This window comes from Solea solea, chromosome 20 (assembly GCF_958295425.1).
Source record: "Solea solea chromosome 20, fSolSol10.1, whole genome shotgun sequence".
Lineage (NCBI taxonomy): Eukaryota > Metazoa > Chordata > Actinopteri > Pleuronectiformes > Soleidae > Solea > Solea solea.
The window spans coordinates 5046531-5064113 of record NC_081153.1 but is presented as its reverse complement, the minus strand read 5'-3'; the positions used below and the strand labels follow the sequence as shown (position 1 = coordinate 5064113).

Sequence of the window (17583 nt, the reverse complement as noted above, 5' to 3'; positions counted from 1 at the left end):
TGTTCATATCCTATTATTATTGTTGATATTATTGTTGTTATTATTATTGGGTGTCAATCAGTTCAGTGTCATTTTTTGAATTGTCATTCATTCAGGTTTAACAAATCCGAATCAGCTTTATTGGTGAAGTATGAGTGCACATACAGGGAAATTACACTGAACTGAAAAAGGAGACACAGCAAGTACAATAAACGGACAACTGACTGTCAATAAGTTAACAAACTGACAAATGATTGAAGGGGCTTGGTCTGTACAGCACAGCCTTTATTTTATTTAACCTTTATTTAACCAGGTTGGCCCCATTGAGATCAAAAGATCTCTGGCCAAGAAGGTAGCAGCATCATAATTACATGAAAAACAAATTAAAGTCACATAAAACAGTTAAAGCACACAGACTGAAACGATTTCACTGGAGCTTTGAACTCATTCAATGTAACGAGGGCTTGAATTTGAAGTTCAGATTGTAATTTGCCTCATGCATTAGGTGCAGATGATCTAAATGATTTCTTGCCCACTTCAGTTCGTACTTTGGGGACGAGAAACATAGACGAGATTTCCTCAGAATCATGACATTGTTTGCCTCCGTCCACAGGGTCACACGGTCATCAGGTCAGCGGCCAATGCCAACCTGCCACCGATGTTAATGTCCCAGCGAGTGATCGCCCCGAACCCCTCCCAGCTGCAGGGTCAGAGGGTCTCCTCCAAGCCTGTCATGTCCCGCTCCGGCTCCGGCAGCTTGGCCAATGCCGTCAGCTACCAGCAGGTATTCAGTCGTCCTGGATTGTTTGTTTTTGTTTTTTTTTATTTTTGAATGCAGTATATCCTCGATGTGACCCCCGTTTTGTCCACAAACCAAATGATTTAGTTTAAATGATTTCTGTTCTGTTATGTGAAGCAAAGAAACCAGGGAATATTCCTATTTAAGAAGCTGAGAAATCAGAAAACTTGTTTTAATTCTTTAGCAAACGCTCAAACCGAGTAATCTATTATCAAAATCGTTGAAGTTTAATTTAGTAATCAATTAATAAACCAGTAATTGTTCAGCCCTAATGAATTTGCATCTATTTACATCACTTTTCACTGAATTTAAGGCCTTGATTTTTGGAAAATGAACGGTTCCAACCAGCGATGAGTTAGCCACACTTGGCAGTCGTGAAATAAATAAGATAGGTTTGCTACTGATGGCTAATTAACGAGCTAACACCTGAAAGTCATTCAAATCATTAAATTTGACAGAAAAAAAAAACAGTTTCCTGTGGGGTGAGATGTTTTTAATCACTTTACTTATCACTTTAATAATGCGATTTCACACATCTTGCGTGTCCCTGCAGGCCAGCCAGCAAGTGGCAGCTTCCCAGCGCTCAGGCTCCAGTGCCATGTACATGAACCTGGCCCACATGCAAGCGGCGGCAGCAGCGGGGGCCGGCGGGGTGGCAGGCGGCCTGGGGGGAGCCTCCGCCGTCAGCCCGTCCACCCTGTCCGGGTCGGCCAGCGGCGGCGTGAGCTCCATGGCCGACCAGGCCAGCAGCCAGGCAGCGGCCAAGCTGGCCCTCAGGAAGCAGCTGGAGAAAACCCTGTTGGAGATCCCTCCGCCCAAACCCCCCGCCCCACTCCTCCACTTCCTGCCCTCTGCCGCCAACAGCGAGTTCATCTACATGGTGGGGCTGGAGGAGGTGGTTCAGAGTGTGCTCGACAGTCAGGGTGAGCAGCTCTCACACACACACACACACACACACGCAGAAACACACCCACACTTTGTCTCAGGTGCTGTTGGCTAACGCTGAGTCTCCTCCGCAGGTAAACTCAGAGGCTCGCTGCCCCGCATGGAGCCGTTCTTCTGCGCCCAGTGCAGAACCGACTTCACTCCTCACTGGAAGCAGGAGAAGAGCGGGCGCATCCTCTGCGAGCAGTGCATGACGTCCAATCAGAAGAAGGCACTGAAGGCAGAGCACACCAACAGGCTGAAGAACGCCTTTGTGAAGGCTTTGCAGCAGGAACAGGTCAGCGGCTCTTTCTCTGTATATATGTCGGCGTTCTTTATCACAAGATTCTGGATACCTGAAATATGCATCTGTAAGGAAACAGGACATTCAAAAAGTCACACACACATGTTTTGTCCCTAAAATGCAGACAATGATTTAAAAACAAAGATATTCTTTATTTATTGTCCAGTCTTGGGGAGAATGCATAATACTGTGTAAATAGTACATAGCAAATAGTTAATAGTGTTTAAAACAAGTTAAACTGTGTAACAGGTCAGCAAGAAAGTTACAACACCATGAAAAAGAGCATGTTTTTATCTTGTGGCAAGTGGAATTTGTTTCTAATGTATCATTATGCAAAACATCACTTATAGTTTACTCACATGTGTGTGTGTCTCCATAAACTGTGATCTGCAAGTTAAGTTTTTCAGAGCCGCTGATGTCGAGTTGTTTGTTTTTAAACATAAAATAATTAAAGCAAAGCAGAGAAACACGACTGTTTGGAGCCAAAGCAAAGAGTCGAGAGAGATTTCTCTTCATGATTGTGTGATTTAATGCTTCACACTGCAAAACAACAGACACACATTGTGTTAAACCACTAATGACCGCAGAGAGCACACGTATGCATGTGAATGTGATGATTATTATCATTACTATTATTAATAAAGCACTCACTGTGTGTGTTTGTGTTGTTTTCAGGAGATTGAACAGAGGCTGCAGCAGCAGGCGGCGCTCTCTACCAGCTCAGTCCCCACCGGACCCAACGCCTCCAAGACTGACACCATGATCCGACATCATGCTCTCCGCCAGGTACACAAAAAAAACCCCCACTCAGGATAAGTTTTTGATCAACTTTAGTCACCAATAATGACTCTGTGCTCTCACTGTTTTTACAAACATTGAGCTTGTAACGAGAATTGAATTGTTTTATTAGCAGGATTAAGAGCTGTCAGGCGATTTTTTTTGAGTCTTAACAATAAGTTTTGCCCCCAACAGATGCACGTCCATACTGTGATGCTGTGGCATTTCTAAAATGTGTAAATTAGTCCATGTGCACATCTGGGATTGTTAAAATGCAAACGGGACATTCCTCAGAGCATCCTGAAGTCCACCCTGAAACTTTTGTGTGACTCCCTGTGAATGCACCTCGCACATGTGTGATGTTTCTCTGCTTCAGTGTTGACATGCAAAGGCTTCACCTTTTTATAATTGTGTCATTGGTGCTTCATGTCGGTGAAGTTCAGGGCATCTCTGTCCTTCCACCAGGCTCCTCAGCCCCAGGCTTCCCTCCAGCGGGGCCTGTCCAACTCAGCGCGGGGCGTCCTGTCAAACTTCTCTCAGGCCTCGCAGCTGTCGGTGGCCAGCAGCCTCATGGGAATGACTAATGCCAAGTACTGTGGCAGCGGCGGAGGCGGCAGCAGCAGCAGTAGCAGCAACAGACTGCAGCATGACAGCCGTCGCCAGATCTACAACATCCCAGGTACGGACTGCACGCTCGCGCTGTGTGTGTGTGTGTGGTGTTTCTGTCTTTATTAGACTCATTAGTGTCAGTGCAGCGATCACCAAACACTGGGACTGGACCCACACATGGGTTTCCTCACAAGTTTTTAGTCAAGTTTTTTGTGTAAATGTTTTAAATAGCACGTGAAAAACTTAGTTTTAGTTCATTTACAAAGTGTCTATTGGAAAATATTTGTTTACCAACTAAAAATGATATTAGTAGGAATGGGTCATGATGATGTAAAAGGAAATTTCCTTTTAATTTCCGCAAGACATAAGACGAGGCGGATCTCAGAGTATATACTTGTGATTATGAGGTATCTACCGAATGTATGGTCTATGGAGAAAACACACAATTGTAGTAAAAACTAGGAATGAATCTTTTGAGACGATGTTATAGGAGGTGAAGCCTCAGGAACTAACTTTACTAATGTTTCAACTTTCAATAGTGTTTCTGCATAGAATGCCCATCCCTAGATATTAGGTGATACAGATATGACTGTAAAATCATGATTTTATGTTAAAAAGTGGGTACTCTTACAGAACGTTTTGGAAACACTGCTCAGTCTGAAACTACTGTACCTGTATCATACCTGAATGTATACGCTAACATAGTGTCTCTAATGTTGGACAGTCGGTTAACCATTGTGGTCCAGGCTGAGTTGTGAGTGTACTCACTAATTTTATTGTGAAAGAGCCTTTTTTAGGCCACGTCCAGACGGAAACGGCACGGAGGCGTAAACAATCTTTTTCTTTTTAAGTTCCCCGTAAAGACAGCTTCAGGAAATATCTCTGTCCACACGGAACCGTCCTGGAACCACTCAAAAACGCTGTAGTATATGCAGTATATGTGGTATACGCATATGCCAGAACTGTAACATTACACCGAAAAACAGAGAAGAAGACACTGGTACACATTACAGATATAATAAGTGAATGGCAGAGGGAATGAACCGAGCCAGAGGAAGAAAGGGAAATAATGTCTGCTTGTGGACGGGCCCGTAGTGTCTGACCTTATTGAAACTAAATAAGTTATTCTTATTGTTATTTTTCCCTCTAAATTAATCGCATTTGAGAGCCTAAGGCAGCCCGTGGCCAAGTGGAAAGGGGACTTGGCTTCTAACTGGAGGGTCGCTGGTTCAAATCCCCACCCGGCCAAAAGGGCTGGGGTACCCCTGAGCAAGGTACCCAACCCCCGGGCGCCACTCAGTGTGGCAGCCCACTGCTCCTAATTCTAGGATGGGTCAAATGCAGAGGAATAATTTCCCTAATCCCTAAGGGGATTAATAAAATTATTAACTCTGGGAATCAGTTGTGGTGAAAATGAACTTGTGTGTGGTCATTTAGAATCTGGCATGAAAATTGGGACACGTGTGTTTCCTATAAAGACATGTGTCTCTGTGCAGACGTCTATAAAGACATGTGTCTCTGTACAGACGTCTATAAAGACATGTGTCTCTGTGCAGGAGCAGAAGTAAACGCTTGTCCTCAGTGTCCTCTTCATGTGTCTGTGTCTTGTCCCCGCAGGGTTAAATATTGCTTATCTGAACCCAGCGGCAGTTGGAGCCCACAAGAGCAGCAGCTTAGCAGACCGACAGAGAGAGTACCTGTTGGACATGATCCCACCTCGATCCATATCGCAGTCCATCACTGGACAGAAATGAGCCCCAACCAGTCCCCCGCCCTCCCCCGTTTACTGCCCCTCTGATGTCACGCCCATCCCGCCCCACTTCTACCCCCCTCCCATACTGAAGCACTCCCCAATCAACCAACCACCTCCCCCCTCCCCCCCCCTCCACCGCATGCAGTGCCTGTCCGTGTGCCTACCTTAAACCAACCCATGAAAACCCAACCAGTCGGACAAAGACACTAAAACTGTCAGTGCATCTCAAATGTTCTTACGACAGTAAAACTCTTCTTCGTCAACGTTGTTTAACAATTATAATTCCCATTATTATCGCTGTTGGTAGCACTATTATTATTGTTATTATTATTATTATTATTATACCTGCTTCAGTTACTATTACTCATTATGCTTTTTTTTAAATTTCGTAAGTATTTGGTCCATTTATGTTCCTCTGCCGTCGCTCCTTTACTCTCAGGAGCGACGGCCAATCATCGTTTTACCCCCCGCCCCCCCTCCTCCTCTCAATTATTAAGCTTAGATGTGACAATTTGCTAGTAACAGAAGATCAACAGACTGCATTCTGGTTGCTATGCAACGTTAAGTTCCGACAACTTTAGCTCGCTAACTTGAAGTTTAAAAAAAAAAAAAGAAGAAAAAGGAAAAAAAGTGGATTTTATGTCATACAGATAAGAACAAACCCAGAAAAAATAAAAGTTAGAAAGTGTTCTGCATGCTCTTGAAAAGAGCTTCCTTTAGAAGTGAAGAATGTGAGAGCAGAGCGCCCCCTACTGTACACTCACTGTTTTTCTTTTGTTTTTGTGTTTTTTTAACACTGACACGCAGCTAATGTCCCACCTGGAGTTTCAGGGCAGCGTCACTTCTAATGAACTGGAAGACGAGTGACAGAAGGTGCACACGTGTACAAAAGAGAATCCTATGTGATCCGCGTTTTTCTTTCCTTTGCTCCCACCATTCCTCCTCCTCCTCCTCCTCCTCCTCCTCCTCATCGTCGTCCGTTTGTCCGCTTGACCGCTTGAGACGTCCTCGCCTCTCTCTGTTAAACAGTCGGCAGGTGGATGAACCACGCGGGACTTTACTGCAACTGTGTTAACCCCGGAAGCGTCAGCCATCAGTGGACACTCAGGTCCACACAGACTCCAGTGAGGAGGGAGCTGACGGGCGCCGAGGAGGACGTCGTTGACACCCACGCGAGGGCGCCATGTCTGAAACAAGTCAATTTGCCCCATCCACCCTCTCACCCCAAATCCATCCTGCCTCGCTACCTGCCTCTAACCCCCACCCCCCCCTTTCATGCCCCGCCCCCCTCCCCACTACCTTCGAGAAATCAAAACAAACTCTAATCTGAAGGTGGAAGCACACACATACACTGTGTCTCCAAGCCACAGATTTTGTACGTAGAAACCTGCAAATCTGGATTCCTTTGCTTCTCCTATTTGGGTTTTTTTAGATTTCCCCCGACCCCTGACCCCCCCTCCCTCTTCCCATTCTTTCTTTTTTAGTTTGTGTCCTTCTTTTCTGCCTTTCTTACTTCCTTTCTTTCTTTTTTTGCGGCGTCTCCTAATAAATTGGCGGCGTACCTGAGAGGTGTTAGCCCCCTGGAGACGATAATAATCAACATAGCTAAAAACAGAACCTATTGAAAAAATCTGTATGGATTATGTATAGATACCTAGCTTCAGATTTAAAAAAAAAAAACAAAAAACAAAACAAAAAAAAAACAGAAAAAAAGGGATGTGGATTATATCTTTTATGGGAGAGACATGGATCAATCATTGTGTGCACACTCTTGCACACAAGTTCCCTGACTCCAGAGGAGCACTTTGCATATTTCCAATTGGAAAACCTTTTTTTTTAATTATTATTATTATTATTATTATTATTATTATTATTATTTTATTTTTTTGTTTTTTTTTAATGGAGAGGGAAAGAATGTTACAGGTGGGAGTGGCTGAAGTGGCAGCTGACCGATGACCGACCACAGTGAGGGGACGTGACGTCAAGGTGTGTGTGTGTGTGTGTGTGTTTTTTAAATGGCTGAAACAATTCATCCTCATTTATTATATTTGCCTCACACGGGAGGTGATGTTTGCCTCACACGGGACACATTTGCGCTGTCCCTTACTTTATTAACAGTTACATACGTGTGAGATATGAGTGTTTACAACAGATACTGCAAACTCCTCACCGCCGGTTTTATTTTTATAAACATTTAAACACTTCTTTGGTTAGTTTTTGTGTGACAGCAACAGGCAGGGATTAAAAAGTGTCTGTAAAAACATTATATACACTGTATGATAGGGGTCTCAAACTCTAAATCTGGCCCAAAGTGACCAACAGTAAACAATATTTTTATAAATAATAACAATAATAATGAATAAGCTTATATTTATCACATTATTTTAAGCTTGTCTAAGTGTTTTAATTACAATATGTCTACTCTATTTTATTTCTGTCTGGTTTTGTTATTTACACTTTTACTTTAAAATGTTGTGCAATATCATACTAAATACTTTTAATTGCAACATCATGGTGGATTATCAGGATAGGATTTTAATTTCTAACTACTAAACAGGTCATTTTGAGTTTGAGGCCCATGCTGTATAATGTATATCTCTGTTTTGCTGCCTTTGTCTGACAACAGATGGCATCTGTTGTTAACTTCCTCTTTTGAGAGGAGTGAAAAAGTCCTTTTTTAAGTTTTGTTAACCTTCAGTATTTTCCCAATCTGTATCTGCAGCAACTAATAACTCTGCTGGCAACTCAGGCATTTAATTAACCCAGTTTGACCCCTGTGTGACCCCGTCACACTCCGTCATGTAGTGTGAAATCACAGTGACTCAGAATCCCAATCACATGTCGGCACATGTCAGGCTACGACTCTGAACGTCTCATAGCGTGAACTTAATCTTACCAGTTGTTTTTGGCGTCTGCAGTTTAAATGTTACAAAGTGATCCAGTTACATAATGACACTGATGCAAAAGGTCAAATCAAGACTGTGTTTGTACCTGTTTTGTCACTGAACTATTCAGTCTGTTGTTAACATAATGTGTCATTCAGAGGCAACTTTTCCCTTTTGTCTCCTTGTTATGGGAGCAAAGACGCAGTGAAGACAGAAATACACCTGTCAGTCATTCTTAGTGGCACAATTCAGAGTTGTAAAAACATCTTTATTGTTGTTATGTCATACTTTTAACCCACAGAGGAGCACAATGACAAGTGTTTCTCAGAGACTGTCGGTGTCTAATACAGAATAAATTAGGTTAAACAGGTAGGTAAACATTAGGAGATGTCCTCAGGCTGGTGCCCATGTCAAGACAACACGGCACGGGTCCATCACTGGCGATGCAGACTCACCAAGCGCTCGATAACAGTGCAGTTCATTTTGCGTCGGTTCAGTAAATCCTGATCCGACTGTGTGTTTATCTCTGTGACGATTCTGTCAACTCATCAACTATCAATTTATTTTGGTTTTGTGTCCTGCACAACTTTTGACAATCGAAAAAAAATAATTGTGTAACATACTGAACTGAACTGAACTGCACTGGGCTTAAACTGACAAACTAATGACTTTCAACTAGAACTGAGCTCAGTATTGAGAAGAAACTCTTAACGTAAACTAAAATGGTCACCAGTGTAAACATTAAACACTTGCTAACTGCTCTTCTAATATAAAAGGCAGCATGTTAGCTATGCTATGCTAAGCACAGCCACATAGCTAACGTGGCTTAACATAATATAGCAGTGCTATGCTAAGTAAAGCCACGTTAGCTAACGTGGCAAAACAAACACTTAAAAATGAAGCTAAAAGCAAGAGAAGCTATGGCAACACTTAAAACACTCCTCCTCAGATTAAGCTAACATTTAAAATAATCTAAAGCACTTCACATGGAAGAGTGTGTGTTCGTGTGGTTGTGAGGGTTTAAGCCAGAGGTTTCAAACCTGTGGCCCAACACTTAATATCATCATGTTTTTATTTTATCACTAGACTCATTTTAGTGTTATTTATCATTCCACATCAAAAGAAACACTTTTATTTTGAATTTGTGGGAAATATCAACATAAATATTGTTATTTTGATGCCCTGGTCATTTGAGTTTGAGACCCCTGGTTTAAAGGCATAAGATGAAAAGTTTAGGTTCAGGTTGTCCTTCGTTGTGATGGAGAGGGTTTGTGTAAGTGGTACGCAGCAGATAATTATTATTATTTAGAAAGTTAAAGAGTGTAGTCATCCGTCAACACTACTGCTCAGTTTCCATAATCCACATCAGACCAGAGTCGGCGCTCTGTGTGTGTGTGTATGTATGACAGTGACAAAAACATGGGTTAATGCTCTGTCAGCTTAAATAATGTTATATGTTTAAGTTGTGGATGGTAGGAAGGGCCACTTCTTGCTCACATGAAAAGCATAGTCGAGCTAAAACTACAGCTTGACTTGAGTGTGTTGTCAGTAGAAGCTTCCAGCAGCAGTGATCGTCTGTGTCAGTTGTTGTTAATTGGTGAAGCTAATCAGCTAAAATGGCTAACAAAGGCTCTTTTTGCTCAATTTGCTCAGTCATTATCTGCCACTGCGGCTAAACGAGAGCTAAGAACATCACTGTCAGCTGCGTCATGTGAACACAAAGAGCGTGGGAATCTGTCATTTCAACAAGACGGCTCACGGAACTGTCGGTGTTTGTTGTTTTGAAAGTTGGAGCCTTTTTTAGAAGTTATTGTCTAAAGCCTCCCCCACACTAGAGGAGCGTCTCTTAATCCCTCACACTACAGATGAATTTGGCCAAATATTCTGTTTACATCAGCCTAAAATCAGAAGCAACCACCATTGTCAGAATGTCCAGATTGGGACCAAAATCTGTCCAATTGTCTTCTAGTGTGGGACAGATTTGAGACTGCGTTGACACCTCAGTGTGTTATGAACTTGGTCTTCAGCCACAGTCTGATAGTTTGTCCTGGATTGTTGATGGAGGTCTCTGTCTCTCGGTTGGTTGGACCGTCCCCTCTGTGTCCCGGTCCCCTCACGTCGCCCTGCCCTTCACTGTCGCGACGTCATCGTGGTCTGATGATAAAACATGGGTCACTACTCTGAAACTACCTAAGGTTATATTCACAGGTGTTAAGTGAAAATCATCAGTTTTTGTTTTTCCCCTTCGATGGAACACTTGAAATTGGATGTAGAGATATATTTTTTTGGACATCTGGATCAAATTTATAATTTTTGGATGTTTTGGTCTCCTGTTTGCGGACACGCTGAAGTTGAAGGAAAAACGAAACGATAGTAATAAAAAGAAGCTCCGGTCTCTCTCGCTCTTCTGCAGAAACATCCTCACACCTTTGTATTTGGACTGCAGATTCTTTTCAAACGTCAAAAGATTTTTAGATTTCCAAAAAAAAAAAATCATCCTTTTTTTTTTTTTTTTTTCTCTGATGTCTCTAATGAGTTCTGTTTTCTTTCTATTGCAGTTAAAAAAAATAAATGTATTGACTATGAAATAAATGACACGATATTTGCTAGGTTTGAAGTAATAATGACTTATTGTACATAAGCATTTTTTTTTCCTCCCTTGTACTGAAAAAAAAAAGAAATTAAATGGTTGTATATTGTGTAGAAAAGCAAACAAAAAGCCATGAATATTGTGAAGCTTGTCATTTCGTTTTGTGATCACTGTGTATTATTGTGTAACTAATGTGCAAAATGTTTGGGATTCTTTTTTCCCCCCTCTCTCTCTCTCTCTCTCTCTCCCCCTCTCTCTCTCCCTCGCTCCCTGTCCCTCTCTCTCTCCCCTGGATGCATTTGCTTTGGTCTCGGCCTCGTTGGAGTTTGCAGGAAAGTGTTCATGGCTTCAGACAGACTGTCACACTCACACGTCTCAAACATTTCATGTTTCCTCTCGAAGCTTTGAAGCTTGAAGCGACTCTTTTTTTTTTTCCTCCCCCTGCTTTGATGCTTTGATGCTTCACTGTGTGTGTGTGTGTTGAATTAAATGGACCTTCCCGATACAATAGTTGGCTCCAACGTCAGACTGTTGCATCTGTTTTGCTTCTACTCAAAGAACCAGCGTGGTGTTTCTGCCGTGTTTTACTGTAAATCATGTGCTGACCTCTTCTTGCTTATACGTCCACATAATTCAGGGCTTTTTATTCTTTAACTGGACAGTTAAAATGGTACAGAACAGCTCGACTGACCCTGGTATACTCGCGCGTCAGGGTCCTGTAGTATCCCACTTCACCACCAGGTGGCGGTACAAGTCTGGACACAGGGAATAGAACGGAATAATCGGACACGCCTGGTTCGAGCGGGTCACAGCTGAAAGGTCCGTCGGCAGGGGAGTCAACTTCTTCTGTTGTCTTAATGTTTTTTTTTCTGCTTGGTGGGCGGGGCTTAATGCTCCACCTATCAGTCGGGCGAAAGTTCAGTTTGCGCATGTTTGGGGTTAGGGTTGCTTTGTGCGTTGATGACACAATTGGGTCAAGTATACGAGGGTCTTAAACCCTGATCTGACGTCAGACGGTGATAGCTGCATCAGCTACGTGAATAGTGTGACATCATACCGTCGTGATACAGTGTAACCTGCCAATTCAGCTGTCGTACTCGGTACTTGCGTGTTTTCCCGTTCCTTTTCTTTGTTGCCTGTGAAGTGACCGTTCTGTCGACCCGACCTATGGAAGTTGACTTTCCAAAAATAAGAAATTAGGTTTCCGATTACAAATCCCATTTTTAAGTCGTAAAAGGATATTTTATTGATTTTTCGCAACCACAAAATTCTTAAAAAAAAACAGGCACCTGTTGGACCAGCTGGTGTCCACTCAACGGTCATGGTCTACAAAACGTTGAAACCTGAAGGGATTTAGACCATTAACTCACTTTTTCCGTAGACTTCCGTTTGTACAAAGTTAGTTTTTTGCAACGACTAGAGTCGCCCTCCAGTGGCTAAAACTGAATCGCAGCGGAGGCGTCGCCTGAAATGTGTTCCATTCACTTTGAATGGAGCGGCATTGAGCGTTGCCCAACTGTAATTGTGAGTTTGTGCGGTGGAAGTTGAGAAAAGTTTAACTTTCCAGGGAATTACATCACATTTTAACATGTAGTTTTTACGGGGGCTCCCCTGGTCCCTTCTGCCCTTGGCCCTGAAAATCTCTAGAAGCACCCTTGCTCAGGTCAAACTGTGTCGGCTGTAAAACTGCGTTTCTGCTCAGAGGAGAAAAAGTTTCGTTTAATTCCAGCGCTGTGATGAAATGACTGGAAATCAGAAGCTGGGAGGAGCAGACTCAGTTTTTCAACGACCCGGGGTCAGTTATTTACTCATGATTTACAGTAAACGTGGTTCTCGTTCAGAAGAAGAAGAAGAATCCACTGTTTGTCTGAAGCTTCATTTTCCAGCCGTGTCTGGACTGAAACCTTGAATCAGTGATCACTTTCTCCTGCCGAACACACGCCGACACATGTATGCTCCTCTGCTGTTTCGGCTTTCTATTTCTATTAGTTATTGTTGTTGACGCTAATGCAGGGAAACATTGAATTGCAAAAAAAAAAAAAAAAAATCACTTTGGATTTTACCTGTCAGAGCGTTTTGTTTTTTTACCGAATGATGATGACAGTGTTTGAATAAAAACATCTGTGACGCAGAAACAGAACATGAAATCGACCACAGTATGAAGTGAAGTCCTTTTTATTTTCTTCTGTTTGTTTGTTTTTTGCTCACATCAATCCTGACCTTTTGCACATACTTGATATTTAACGGTCTTCAAAAAAAAAAAGGTAAAAGAAAATAATGCTGTTTGAATACTGCCAGTTGATTGACAATTATGCATTGATTGAAAAAATAAGCTAATTTTGGAGGAAATAACTTTGTAATATTTATCTCTTGCAAGCTATGTTTAATAAAGGTTGAAACATTTGCTTCCAAGTGTGCCTTCATTCACCTTTTGTCATAAATAGGACCACTAAAGGTAAACTTCAGGGGTTTTAGGAGGCAGGAATACTGGGGCAGGGTTTTTGAGTGGGAAACTGAAGTTTGTAATCCACACCAAACCCCATAGAGAAAATGTGTGTTTTTAGCTTGTGAGGTCACAGGAGCTGCTGTTCTACTTGTGCCTTGCTTGGTTAGTTTTTAGCCCTAAGATAAATCTAAACTAACAATTTCAAAAACTTAAGTCACAAAATAACATTTTCTGGACTTAGTGAATGAGGCAGAAGTGAAGTAACAACTCTATCTGTGCCATGATGTGAAATCACTGATTTTCTCTATGGGCTTTGGCGTGTGGGGGGAGAAAGACACACAAACTTCTATTTTTGGTCTCAGAGCAAGATAAAATGACAAATATGTTCTGAAGATATCTCAGACTAATGTTTCATTAGTTAGTAAGTTACAACAAAGATCATTTGTATCTCATATACAACCACAATGTGAGAAAATATTGTGACGATTATTTTCTGTTTGCTGGAAAAAATTCTTTTTTTCTGCACATTTTTACACAAAAGGTGAACACACACACACACACACACACACACATGTCGTGGTGACTCATTAGTGTCACTCATGTTGCACCTGTGCAGCTCAGTTAGAAGAACATCTCAATCACACAGCTTTAATACTACAGTTTCCCCCAATTTTATAGCCACAATTATACACACAATTCCACTAAATCAATGCTTCAAATCTCTAAATACAACTTGAATCACCTAGAAACTCTCAAAAATACAACATCCTGATTATGAATTAGTGTCACTCATGTTCCACCTGTGCAAACCTGTCACTCATGTGTCCCAGTATAAAAGAGTCGTCAGGAGACTTGATTTAACGCATTTCCATGTAGTGTGGCTTTCAGTTTTCTGAAAATGCAAAACTACTTTTTGTCAAAACTGCACTGAAAACAAACAACAGCTTTTATATACTTACGTCTTCCGGGGTGTTAAATAAACACTGATGTTTATTCAAATACAGCCATCTAAAGCACGGGTTCTCAGGCCTGAAACATTTAAAACACGCCTGATATAAAGAGCTCTCTTGGCTTCGTGAGGCCATGTTTCACGTCCGAATACAAACATCTGTGTGGGAATGAGTTCAATTTGTCCTGTTTTTGTGTGAAATACAGAGGGCTGCGTTTATACACTGCAACTCTTTCACGTCTTATGTAGCAAAACATTAAAAGAAAACCAGCACACGGAGATAAAAGAGTTCAAAAGAGTTCATTTTGGAGGAAATAACTTTGGAATATTTATTTCTTGCTAGTTTTGTTTGATAAAGGTTGAAACATTTGCTTCCAAGTGTGACTTCATTCACCTTTTCTCATAAATAGGACACAAAGTGACCACTAAGCATAAAGTTAAGTTTTTTTTTAAGGGGTTTTAGGAGGCATAAGTGCTCTTTTTCTGCTGCCACTTAACAACCTCATTAAATATATGCCTGCTTAAGACTCTGATATATGAGGAATACTGTTTTTTCAGTGGGAAACTGAAAAGTTTGTATTCCACACCAAACCCCATAGAGAAAATGTGCGTTTTTAGCTTGTGGAGTCACAGGAGCTGCTGTTCTACTTGTGCCTTGTTTGATCAGGTTTTGTCCCTAAGAATAATCTAAACTAAGAATTTAAAAAACTGAAGTCACAAAATAACACTTTCTGAACTTACTGATGGAGGCAGAAGTGAGGTAACAACTCTACCTGTGCCATGACGTGAAATCACTGATTTTCTCTATGGGGTTTGGTGTGGGGGGAGAAAGCAGTTTACAAAGTGACACAAACTTCTATTTCTAGTCAGAAAACATAGACTGCAAGATAAACTGAAGTTTGTTTAGGGAAGGGAACTGAGAGTGTGTGTGTGTGTGTGTGTGTGTGTGTGTGTCCTATACCAGCCACTAGGTGGCAGAAAAAAGCATGAAGATACTTTTATTCCAGGAAGCCAGGAAGTCAAGGCTGTGTGTTCATCCAGGATATGGTGCACATGAAATAAAACAAAAGTATTGCATGTGTTGTTTTCTAAAGCTTTTAAGCCATAGTTCAGCTTCGTCAGTGACAACATGGCTGCCAGAATGAAAGGAAAGGAAAAATAGATTTTTATCAGCAGCTGTTTATAACTTTATAACTTCATAAGTTCCTTTTAAATAGAAACAAATGTCCATGACATTTAAACCATTTTAAAAAAGAGTTCACGCAGTCCTGAGAGACAGAGACAGACAGACCGACCGACAGACAGACAGACGGGGACAACAGCAATCATTGTCCTAGTGAAATGAAACGACTGCAAACACAAAGAAGCGTCTACGAAAAGTTGCAGAAATTAGTTCTTCTGCTCAAAAAAATGACTTGCTTCTTGTTGTCCCCGCACGTGCGTGTGCTGCTGCTGTATACACACAAGCGCTCCCTCAGACAGAGCCCGTTTTATTTCAGGGTGAAGAAGAACGCAGCATACAAATTATTGTACGATATGTTGTTTCTGTTCCCAAAGACCAAACACAGGCAGAATAAAAACATTACGTACTGCAGCTTTAACTTTGACTGACTTTTTTTACCAGGAAACTGGAGTTTGTGTAACTTTAAAAACATAAAAACATCACATTCAACCCTCACGATCATGTTTGTGTGATTGCTTTATTTTCACTCGACTCGTATCAGCTCTGCTGCTTCTCACAGAGACCGTGTTGTGACTTAAACGGCGATAACACAGCTGCACAGGAATGTGTGTGACAGAAGCTTTTCCCCTCATTTCCCTCTGACTGTGTGTGTGTGTGTGTGTGTGTGTGTGTCATGTGAGCAGTGATTGAAGCATCTTCCCTGCCCCAGACGTCTTCCTCTGTGAGGAGGCTTTCACTGAGCATTCACAGAGGAAAGTGGGACTGCTCCTTTAATATTCATCTCATGCATCATTCAAGGACACTTGAACGTCCACAGGTGACTTTGGGACTCGTGTTTGTCAACAGTTTGGTCATAAATTGTCATTTTTACATGATTTTGTGATTCTTTTTATTTTTTTTTTTATTGTTGTAATACTCACTTTGACCACAAGGGGCTGAATAGCACCACATCTCCCCAGTGTAAGAGCACAAGGAACATACATGTCCTTTATTTGTGTGTGTTATGAAGTTGTGTAACCGCGTGTTTCGCGCGAGGTGTGTCACAGGTTTTATTGTTTACTGTCCTAACTTTTATTATTGTTGTGTATCATATCAGTGTCAGTGTTCCAGGTAAATCAAAAACACACACAGTCCACTGAACACATTCATTCATTTGTTGACTTGGTGACTCACTCACTCATTTATGATTAGGGCCCGAGCACGAACGCCAGGGCCCGAAACAGGTGAGGAACCTATTGTTTTCCTTCAGATTATAATTATTATTATTATAATAATCTGCGGTCAGTTTTTAGCGGGTTAAGTTCCACCAAATTTCACAAAACTTGGTGGGAACTTGTCACAGCCCAAGACAAACAAAAAAGTCAACCGTGACCACGGCCTCAACTCAACAGGAAGTCAACCATTTTGAATTTGGCGTCTATCTTAGTGTCCATCTTGGCGACCATTTTGGCGATTTGCACGCTTTGTAAATGAACAAACTCGTCTCAGCGTGTTTATCGTAGCAACATAGAACAGACTTTTTCTTCTCGTTACCTTAATGCAAACATTTGTTTGGTGTGACTCTGCAGGTCAGGTGTGCACCAAAGGCAAACACCTGCAACACCTGCAGGTCTGCACTGACATAATCTATTGCCCAACACACAAAGGCGGTCATGTGACCTGAGAAGAACGGCTGTAAACAGTGACAGTGGGTGTGACAGTGTTTTTCTAACATGAAGCTCCGTGTGTATGGCTGTAGCTCTGTCTCAAGGACACCCCATACAGGAAGCCTCTCTCACTCACACACACAAACACACACAAACACACACACGCTCACGCGTCTACAAAACAACCTGTAAATGTATATAAACAGTGTTTCCACAGCTCATTTTCCACCGTTCCACCGACACGTCCCAGTCTCTCTCTCTCTCTGTAGCTGCTGATGTGAGTCCAGTGAAACTGAATCCACAGCTGCTGCGTGCAGATCACATCTCTCCATCTGCCGCACAGGTTTGAGGTCAATGCCAACCATGGTGCGTTTCTATTTGTGCTGCACTGAACTTGTCTGTGTTGTGTGGGTTCGTTCTCCAAGGCCTTGTTTAGACTGCAGACCAAACTTACCAACCATCTCCACATTTATTTTATTTAGTTTAAGACAGATTTAAGAACCAATCAATCATTTACAATGTAAGAAACAGGGCAGACAGAAGGGACACGAAATATTAACCCTTAACCCTTTAACACCAAAATGTCCATCTTGACTTTTTTTGCTTATTTTAACCATTAAAGGGCCAGAAAATGTCCTGTGAGTAAATGCTTTTGCCCATTTTTCCAGAATAACTTCCAGTATCTAAGCAGTTGTTTACAGTTTACTGCATGTTAAAGAAGTGTATTACCAATTTAAAT

General features: G+C 41.7%; 1 protein-coding gene across 3 annotated transcripts in view; it reads left to right on the top strand.

Moving 5' to 3' along the window:
* The window catches only part of gatad2b (GATA zinc finger domain containing 2B), a 58437-nt gene extending 45405 nt beyond the window's left edge, over nucleotides 1-13032 (top strand). For 2 of the 3 annotated variants that reach the window (XM_058618676.1, XM_058618677.1), the window contains exons 6-11: nucleotides 593-763; nucleotides 1332-1701; nucleotides 1798-2000; nucleotides 2682-2792; nucleotides 3222-3462; nucleotides 5010-13032. In XM_058618676.1, the coding sequence (XP_058474659.1) occupies nucleotides 593-763; nucleotides 1332-1701; nucleotides 1798-2000; nucleotides 2682-2792; nucleotides 3222-3462; nucleotides 5010-5146 (1233 nt within the window). In that variant the 3' untranslated portion in view covers nucleotides 5147-13032. The remainder of the gene's footprint in view (nucleotides 1-592; nucleotides 764-1331; nucleotides 1702-1797; nucleotides 2001-2681; nucleotides 2793-3221; nucleotides 3463-5009) is intronic. The other variant, XM_058618678.1, reaches the window with a different exon arrangement.
* The last annotated feature ends 4551 nt before the right edge of the window (nucleotides 13033-17583 follow it).